Source organism: Carlito syrichta, unplaced genomic scaffold (assembly GCF_000164805.1).
Source record: "Carlito syrichta isolate Samal-C Ts95f unplaced genomic scaffold, Tarsius_syrichta-2.0.1 Scaffold309891, whole genome shotgun sequence".
Lineage (NCBI taxonomy): Eukaryota > Metazoa > Chordata > Mammalia > Primates > Tarsiidae > Carlito > Carlito syrichta.
In genome coordinates this window covers 32,299-41,945 of record NW_007253987.1, presented here as the reverse complement: position 1 = coordinate 41,945, position 9,647 = coordinate 32,299, and the positions used below count along the sequence as shown (strand labels likewise).

Below are 9,647 nucleotides of genomic sequence, written 5' to 3'. Positions count from 1 at the left end.
TACGCCCTCGTCTCGTCCAGACCGCGAAGGGTGCGGGGAGGCGCGGGGGACAATGGGCGAGCGAGGCGGGGAGGGTGGAGCCCGCAAGCGGCTCAAACGGGCTTCGCGGCCGTCCCTGGCACTTGTTGGAAGCCTGGAGTCCGGTCTCCAAAGGGAGTGGATGTGGATGGCGATTTCTCTTCGGTTGGCCTCACGTCGGGTTACTTCGGAGCCGTGGCCTGAAGCTGTGTGGAAGGACGGGTGGGAGAACGAGCCAACCCAAGAACATCTCGCCATTTCCAGAGCACCCCTTTAGGATACAGCTGCCTTGCTAAGGCATCCCAGGCCGGTGAACTTAGCTCCAAAGGCCAAGGGCAGCCCGGCTCTTTGGGAATGACGGGACAGGCGCCGATCTGAAATGCCCAAGGGTGGCTTTGAATGGAGTTTGCTGAACCCCGAATGGTTCTCATTGCATCTCTTAAAGTAAATGTCCCAACTTTTTGTTCTGTTTCTAGAAAACCCCAAACAGTGTTAAATGGTCACATACAAGAAGGCGGTGGGGTGGGCACTCGGGGGTGACCGCGGGTTTCCCGGGCGACGTCCACGCTGCACGCTTTCCTGAAGGAGCAGAGGCGGTTTGTTCCCAGCTGCCTCCGCCGGCCCCGGGCTTAGCTGGTGTATAATGCGTCGCTGTGTCCTCTTCAGACGTCTTAATGAAGTAGCCAGCTGTGGGGGAATCCGGATCGTTAGGCGCAAAATGGCTTTCCATGTGGAAGGACTCGTGGCGATCATCGTGTTCTACCTTCTAATCCTGCTGGTTGGAATATGGGCCGCCTGGAGAACCAAAAACAGCGGCAGCGCCGAGGAGCGCAGCGAAGCCATCATCGTTGGTGGCCGCGACATTGGCCTGTTGGTGGGTGGATTTACCATGACCGGTAGGTGCAGGGCCGCCCGCTGGGCAGTCTGTCCTTCCCACGTACGTGTGGCTTCAGGGTGACAAAGCCGAAGCTTCTTTCGGGGCGACAGAATCCCCCCTTTGTCCTTGGGGGATTCTGTATGTCCACTAGTTATGTGTTTTTCAAATCATTTCATCTCTCTTTCAAACTTAAAAATAAAGTGGCTCAGCTCAGTGGTACTTGAACAAAATGACTTTAGAATGAATTGCCGGACCGAATACCAATGAAACAAATCTGGGATCTTTGGCCTTTGAAGGGGTGGGAACAGGGTAAAAACAGAGAGGTGGAGAAATGGGAAAGTGATCTCGTGTTGCAAGTTGTGTATCTGCTAATGAGTGTCTACTAGTGAATGCATAAAGTGGTGGCTTTGAGTTGTCTTCAATGATGCGTGTCAAGGAATCCGAACTAGTGAGGGTTTTTAACCTGAAGAGATAAATTTGGGGGCAGTACAATTGCACACTGACTGATGCCCTGTTCTGAAACCCAATTCTCCCATTTCGTAACTAATTTCTCACAGGAAGACGGCCATATGTTATGTCTCCACAACAGTAAAAAGGAGATTTCCGTGGAGCCTGGCATAAAAGGAAAAGGCTAGGGTGTGTCCTCCCAGGACTCTCAGACCCCACTGGCAGCTCTGTCATTCGGGCTTTTGCTGTGTCAGGAGGGGCTGATATTCTCTTCTCCTTTGCCCTGAAGTGGTTCTGATTAAAGGGTAGCCAGTTTCTGTTTTATACTATTCTTGGTAAATGAAAGCAATCGAAAGAACAAGCTTAAAATTATTTCTTTAATATTTGATACACTTTCACCAATAACATATATTGCATTTCAGAGTCTGAGTGGGTTTTTAAACATTAGCAATAGAATCCATAACTAACAGGAACTCCACGTGTTCGCTGGAAAAATATTCCATTAGAGATTATATGCAAACAATGCCCAAGTTCCGTCTTGAAGTGCTATTTTGAAATGATTCACCCGGTACATCAAATAGCGTACCAAGCCAGTCTGGGAGGACACCAGGCATGCTCTGAATGCCTTGACTTCGCAGCCCTCCTGAAACTGCCACGTTCGTTATGGACTGTAAATGTCACTGTTCAGTCACTCTCGTTTTCTGGTTGCATGACTGTTCTCCAGCTTTACGTGGATTCATTTGCTCTTCATAGCGACACTTGGCCAGAGCTCTGGGTTCAGATCCAGGGTCACAGGTGAGCAAGCACCGGAGCCAGAGCTCCTGACGGCTGCCGGGGCTTCCGTGCTGTGTCATGTGCAGCCCTCTACCTGAGTTCACTTTATTTCTTTATAAAGGGTGCATAGTTGAAAGGAATAGATGAGGTGATACGTATCAAAACATTTTTTCATCACAAATTATTTTAGCGCTCTATTATGCTAGTTTAGTATTCTATTTAATATGGTCAGAATAATATTTTTGAATTTGTTTTTACCATTTAAAATGATTGTTTTTCAATCTGATAGGCTATTAAAGTGCACAGAAAATATTTGAATGACGCTATTTCTTTTTAAGGGTAATGGTCTAGCTCCGTTTTTTAGAGCTTTTTTTGTCTCTTTCTCAGAACTCAAAAGAAGCTTTGTCAATATCATAATTCATTTACAGTCTGAACCATATTGTCTAACCTTGTCTGATTCATTGACTTGCAAATATTCTATAAAAATACAGTTTGAAAATGCTGATTCTTTAAAAATGAATATAGTTTAAAAGAGTTCATGTTCTAATAAATTTAACAAATGAATTTAACAAAAAAATATAAACACATGAAGAGTAAATTCTGGTATGGGGGAGACTAGATTGATTAAAAATGAGGGGACTTTGTTAATCATAATAAATAACTGAGTCTTCTATATCATAATAGTTGCAATCACTCAGGCACCAATTTTGAGGGGGAGGTAAGGAGCCCCACACAATGAAAAATTATCCCTAATAAGCTGTGTTCTTGTAAGACCATTGGACCATTTACTGTAGGCAGTAAAACATTGCTGATGTGTTAGCAGTTCCAGTCATGTAGCAGAAATATAAAGTCTTAGGTTCTCTGCTTGCAAGAATTCATCTCTTCAAGCCTTTTTTCACACTTGGTGGGAAAAAAGCCCTTTTAAAAATTTCAGCAGGACTTAGAATGAGGGGGGGGAAACGACATTCGTTATTAACACTGGCCATAGAAGTTTCTGGGAAGGTAGGAGTGGTATGTATGTTGTTTGTCTACTTCAGAATTTTGTATATAATGCTCCATTCAGATGTCCTTAAAATTCCTATGCAGGGAAGTGTTTTTATGTCAAACTTTTAAAGAGTGATATTAACCCTAAGATACTCTCTCTCCTTTGCATTGTGTTGACTTAAAAGCCAGGTAAATTCTGGCATAAACACAACAGAAACACTCGTCTTAGATAGTTTTGTGCAAATATTATTTCACTTACTTACATCTAACTGTTAGATTTTAGCAAATTCACCACAGTTAAATTTTATTCCAAATGGATGATACAGCTAGAATTCAGTCTCGTATCTAATAAGTTTATTAGCAACCTATGACCCTTATAATTTTACATAGGTTGAAAGCATTTTGAATGTTTTGACTATGCTATAGCCTTCAAAGGATAAAAACTGAAAAGATTTTGTGTTCTCTTAAACCTTAGTTTTTCAGCAAGAATAAAATATTGTCTTTACAGAGAAAAATGGTAGTTTGTAGATCATTCTTGGCCCAACTTGTTTAACCGAAAACTGTTTTCTTTGGTTCTTTGTCTTGCTTCCTTTATGCTACAGAAATTGTATATATCTGGGGAAAAAAACATTTCCTAGTCTCCCTTATCAAATGTTAAATACTTTACTAAAAGCCCTATATTGGATAAACAGTTGTGAGTGTGTATGTAGTCAATACTTTACACTCTCCTGTGTCCCTGAACTGTCCTAAACTGACGTCAGGCACCTTGCAGAAGTGCTATCTTACTCCTCCCTTACTCTCCTAAGAATTTAAGGTAGTGAGCACAACTGGGTTGTGATGCTGATCAGATTTGCTGGATCCTAGGTCCCCGGAGTGTTTAAGAAAATACTCCGTTAATGAAAAGCACACTCGCACACACACACACAGATACACCTACACACACATATATACACACATACACACCACTCCTAGAGAACAATAGCCATGATCAATATAGAAATATTAATACAATTAAAATGGAAAGCCTTGAAATAAAGACATTTCATTCAATGTTATGAGCCAGGGGGAAAGCTGTAGAATTATTAAGAATAGAAATATTCGTATATCTTGTATGATCTCAGACTTTATCATATGTGACGTCGTTAAAAAGTGCAGAGGAGTAAACGCATTTAAAAACCATTTTAGGCAGCGCTGTTCAATAGAACTATAGTGTGGGCCACAAACATAGTGTTAAATGTTAATGTCAAATGTTAAAACCTTTTTTAAAGACATAATAAGAAATTGGTGAATTCATGTTAACAATATAGTTTATCTAACTCAATACATTAAGTTTTTTCCTTTCAACATGTGGTCAATACAAAGAATAAAAAAGACTTCGAAATCCAGTGTGTACACGGTGCTCCTACAGTAGCTCAGTCCTAGCCGTATTTTAGGTACTTGGTAGCTCCAGTACCTAAATGTGACCAGTAACCATTGCCTCAAGCGGGCAGGTATAGGGTGAAGGTGAGATAGGGTCTTTCCCTCACTTTTCATTCTATTTCAGCTACCTGGGTCGGAGGAGGGTATATCAACGGCACAGCTGAAGCAGTTTATGTACCAGATTACGGGCTAGCTTGGGCTCAGGCGCCAATCGGATATTCTCTTAGTCTGATTTTAGGTAAGTGAACGTGTGAATTTTAGTGACTCATTCAGCAAAGCATGAAGAATGGGTGTATAAATAATAAGTAGAATTACAAGTCAAACAGTGTAACTATTGTGAAAGAAAATGTCTCCAGAAATCTCTAAGTAGCTGTTGCCATAAATTGGTAAGTAGCAGAACACTAATGCATAGATTATTTGAACTCTTGATTCTGGACTATGTATATATGATCCTGAGGTTATCAGAATAGTGAATTGCTTAGCATAATTATGTTCTATGTTTTTTCAAAGAGAGTATAGATATATGATTAAAAATGAATCGGCTTGAAGTGTTCCTGAATTTCTTTTTGTAAGTCAAACAAATAAAAGGTTGAAATTATTACATAACAGAGAGCGTCTCAAATTTTTTTGCACTAAAAATGCTTATATCAGATTTTGAACTAATTAAAAATGCCTAAATGCTGGGCTGGGTGATGCAAATGTATCAAGACACTTTAGTGAGCAAGGTGCCAGTACAAATAACATGCCTCAATACCATCCAGTTGTTCTCAATACCACCCAGTAATATACAATGTTAAGTGTATGTATATTAATGATGTATAGTAATGTGTTCAATGTTCCTTGGTACTGTACTCACAGAATATTTCAGACTGGTTCTTCCATACATATAGGTGTCTAAAAAAATCCATTTCCCTTGAGGAGTGATAGCACAGTAAAAATTGGCAAAGACTATTATGTCATTGAATTTTTTATTTTCTCACAAATCCTTGTTTAATTTCTTTTAGGTGGTCTGTTCTTTGCAAAGCCCATGCGTTCCAAGGGGTATGTGACCATGTTAGACCCGTTTCAGCAGATCTATGGAAAGCGCATGGGTGGTCTCCTTTTTATTCCTGCACTCATGGGAGAAATGTTCTGGGCTGCAGCAATTTTCTCTGCACTGGGTAAGGACCAACAGAGATGTTCTGGCTGCATCTCTCTATTAGTTGAACATCATCAGATACACAGCTTGGCTTTCTTCAGCCTTGGCTTCTCAAGTGATTTTTATTAAAACCATTATTGAGCTACATTTAGACTCATAAAAGCTTAACAAAAATTCTACATTTACTTGCCATACGACTGAAGATGCTAAATTAAAACCTCAGCTACCCTTTTTTAAATTGAATTGCATCGTTAGAGGGATAACGATGAGTTATCTTAGAATGATCGAGTTGCATAATTTTATAAGTCGTATACAGTTCTGAAGAAAGGATAATTAAACATAACTTAAAAAGTGCAAATTTATATAAAATAAATATTTCCAACAAGGGTCCATGGGCCAGAGGTTAGGGAGAATACTAACATATATTCTTAGAGTTTAATTAAAGTAAATCAGTTTTGAATTAATGTAAATCAATAATGTAAGATTTATATCTTAATTTCTTTCAATAAGTCTCCTTTCTGTGACCAGAGAACTTTTTACCTCTTGTTGTTTTCTTACAACTGTTGTATTAATTGATATAAAAACATGCAAGACTATGTAAACTCCTCAAAGACAAAAACCAGTACTATACATTGTTTTAAAAGCCTTACTATTTCCATACAATAAAATATGCCTAAGTAAAACCAAATATAAAACCACGGTAAACAACGTTCCCAGAGAAATGAGCTCTCACTAGCCCCATGCTGACATGATAGGGAAGCAATGTAAATCACACAATAAAACGCCAACCTTGGAACGTTTCCATAGATTGGTATTTTGAAAAGCTCTGTGTTATGGTTTAGTCGTGGGAAAATGAAGTCTGGGAGAGTGTGCCCAGGAATTCGCCTCCAGTTTAAATGTCTTCTTCATACTTCGCATGAGGAGGCTTGCCCGCACCCTCACCTCCAACTGCATCTTAGCGACGTGGCCTCGAAGGTGTCCCTCCTGGACTGGCTGAGATTGTCTGGAGAGACCAGGCCGGTGAAGCAGCTGGAAGCTGGAGAGCTCCCATCTACACGTGCTGCCTCACCTCCTACACAGCTACCTTCACCCTGCAGGGAGCTCAGCCCAGCTCTGGGATCTGTCCTCACCCACAGGGCTCCTTGTCCGGCTCCTCCTCCTCGGCCTCGGTCCTGCCTGTCCTCCACCTCAGGCCTCCCCCCGCCTCCCTCTCTTGGACTCGTGCAAGTATCTCTCTGCTAGCAGTCCCTTCCTCCTCCTGCCGTCTGCACACGGTAGCAAGGCTCATCCTTCGAAGTTCGTCTCTCATTATGTCCTTTCCTGCTTAGCACGAAGGCTTTACAGATTTTTTTTACTGTATCTTATTTTGGATTTCGGGGGTGACCTGCATATTTGTTCCATGGGCATATTTGGCAGTGTTTCAGGTGATTAGGTTTCAGGTGGCCCAGTTCCCCAGACTGTGAACGTTCTACTCAACAGATAACGTCTGGACTCCACCCCCTTCTTTGCCTCCTCCCTTTTAGGTCCCCGGTGTCTAAGTTCCATCTTTGTGGCCCCTTGAGTTTCTGCACAGAAGGGAAAACGTGGTGTTTGCTTTCCTGTTTCTGGGTTAGTTCACGTAGGATGGTGCTCTCCTGCTTCTCCATCCATGGCACAGCTCCAAAGGACATGATTTCAGAACCCAACTTTTCAATAGAGCTCCTACGAATGACCCAGGCCCTAAAGTCCTTCTCTCTCTTCCGCCCCCCACTACCTGCTCTCTTTCTTCGTCTAGCCCTGTGGTCCTCTGCTCTCACCTCTGGCTCTGTGCAAGCCCAAGGGCCTCTGCTGTGGGCTTATCTGCCCTCTTCCTTTGTCACCATCTGCCTGGACAACCACCAAGAGTCCTCCAGATCATCTCCCTGAGGTCTCATCCTTGGAGAAGTCATCCTAAACTGGCTGGATGCCTTCGTAGGGTCTTCCTTAGGCATCAGGACTTTTGTTCTCATTGGGTTTGTTATTTCGTATGCCATTTGTCTGTTTACCTGTTTCATACCCAATTACCAGTCAAAAAATGGATTTCTTAGAAGCAAGACTGTGTCTTCTTATAATCCTATCACAAATGAGTGAATGAATGGATGAATCATATATACCTATGTTCTATTCAAAAGAGAAAAAAAATGGCAGTGTTTTGTCCTTTCCTCTCAGTGCTATCCCGTCGCATCAATGAAATATTGGAATATGGACACATTTAGGGATTCAGAAACTGAACTTGGACTCTTTAGGGTGTAACTTACTTCCAAGATTAATGAATGCTGAGTAGAACCTGTTCTTGGTCCTTGGGTCCTCAGGCCACTTGTAAGGTTTAGGAAACGAGATATCAGTAGGATTCATGGAAGACCATCAGGTACAATACCTACTTTTTAGTCAAGGGGAAATCTAAACCATCCTACTGATTATTGAGTTCCTTCTTGAGATCAGTCAAGTTGGGAGTTCCACAACCATCCTCGGTGAGCCGTGATAATGTCTGGCATCTGGAATTCGTGTGTCATTCACCAACTCTTTTATAAATAGAAATACAGGCCTAAGTCCACAGCCAGACTTTAAGCGGTCGAAACAAAAGTAAGATACGATGAATTTTTTTCTATCTCATATATTCTAGACTACAGTCTTGTCTTCTGGCTTCATCATCCTATGTGGCCTCTGTAATTTTAGATGTTAGTTTATACTACTTTCCTCTCCTTTCTCTCTCAAACTTCCACATTACCTTATATTGTTTTCTTGGTTCCCACTATGAAAGAGTGACCTGATGTGGAAAAGAAGAGCAGTATTTGATATTTGTAAAATGCAATATCAGCTGAGTGGAAAATGTTGTACTTCCCTAGTGCTTGTATCCTAACAAAATTACGTGTAAAAATACACCTCTCTTCCCACCTGGCTCTCATTAGTTGAGAAGGAATGGGAGTTTATTCCCATTGTTTTCAACACCAGAAAACTGTGGTTTTAAGAACAAACTACCTGCTGAGGTATCAAAAAAAGAGTGGGCTGGATATCTAACAAAATACAAAATGTTCACGCTCACTGAATAAGGATCAATTTATATAACAGGGCTCTGAAAAAAAGAGTAGAATTAAAAAGCTAATGCTTCCAAAGTATTTTGGAAATATAAAACATAGTAGCTGGACTCAAACTTTGTTACCATCAGTTATCTTTTGTATATATGTGTGTTTGTGTGTCTGTGTGTACATTTCAACATACCACCCTGTATCCTTTAATGATTGGGATGAATTCTGGAAAATGTGTCAGGTGATTTTGTCATAGTGCTAACACCATCATAAACCTAGACACTAGAGCCTATTGCACACCGAGGCTGTACTGGTGTAACCTTTTGCTCCTAGGCTACCAACCTGTCCAGCATGTGACTATACTGAATACTCTAGGCAATTGTAACCCAACAGCTATGATATCACAGGCAACAGAAACCGTTCTGCTCCATTATAATCCTATGGTATGTGGTATATATGTGGTCTATAGCTGACATTATCATGTTATGTCACACACGGCTGCATTGATAGAACATGTATTGTCTGTGTCTCTCTATATACTCTCTCTCTCACACACACACACAGTCACATATATCAAGCAACATATGTAGAACTTTTGCTGTTGTTGCTTGAAATCTATGCTCTGGTGGAGTGTGTGTGTGAGAAGTTACTTAGTGGGTACAGTGTGCATCATTCAGGTGTTGGAAAACCTGAAACACCATACTTCTTCATTATGTAGTATACCGCATGTATCATAGTTGTGTTTGTACCCCTTACATTTATGCAAATACAAAATAATCATTGGTCATAATTCAAAGCTACTGTTTATTAGAAATAACTTGGGATGCTTAAGAATATGCAAGTAGCCGGGCTCAGTGACTCAGCCTGTCATCCCGCGCCTTTGGGAGGCTGAGGTGAGTGGATTGCCTGAGCCCGCGGGTTCGAGACCCGCCTGGGCAGCGAGACT

General features: G+C 41.4%; 1 protein-coding gene across 2 annotated transcripts in view; it reads left to right on the top strand.

Moving 5' to 3' along the window:
• Positions 1–633: 633 nt before the first annotated feature.
• SLC5A7 (solute carrier family 5 member 7) overlaps positions 634–9,647 on the top strand; it is a 19,089-nt gene continuing 10,075 nt past the window's right edge. The window contains exons 1-3 of one of the 2 annotated variants that reach the window (XM_021717632.1): positions 634–914; positions 4,644–4,757; positions 5,524–5,679. Coding sequence is in view for 1 of the 2 variants with exons in the window: in XM_008068179.1 (XP_008066370.1) it covers positions 662–914; positions 4,644–4,757; positions 5,524–5,679 (523 nt within the window). In the remaining variant the exon portion in view is untranslated. The remainder of the gene's footprint in view (positions 915–4,643; positions 4,758–5,523; positions 5,680–9,647) is intronic. The other variant, XM_008068179.1, reaches the window with a different exon arrangement.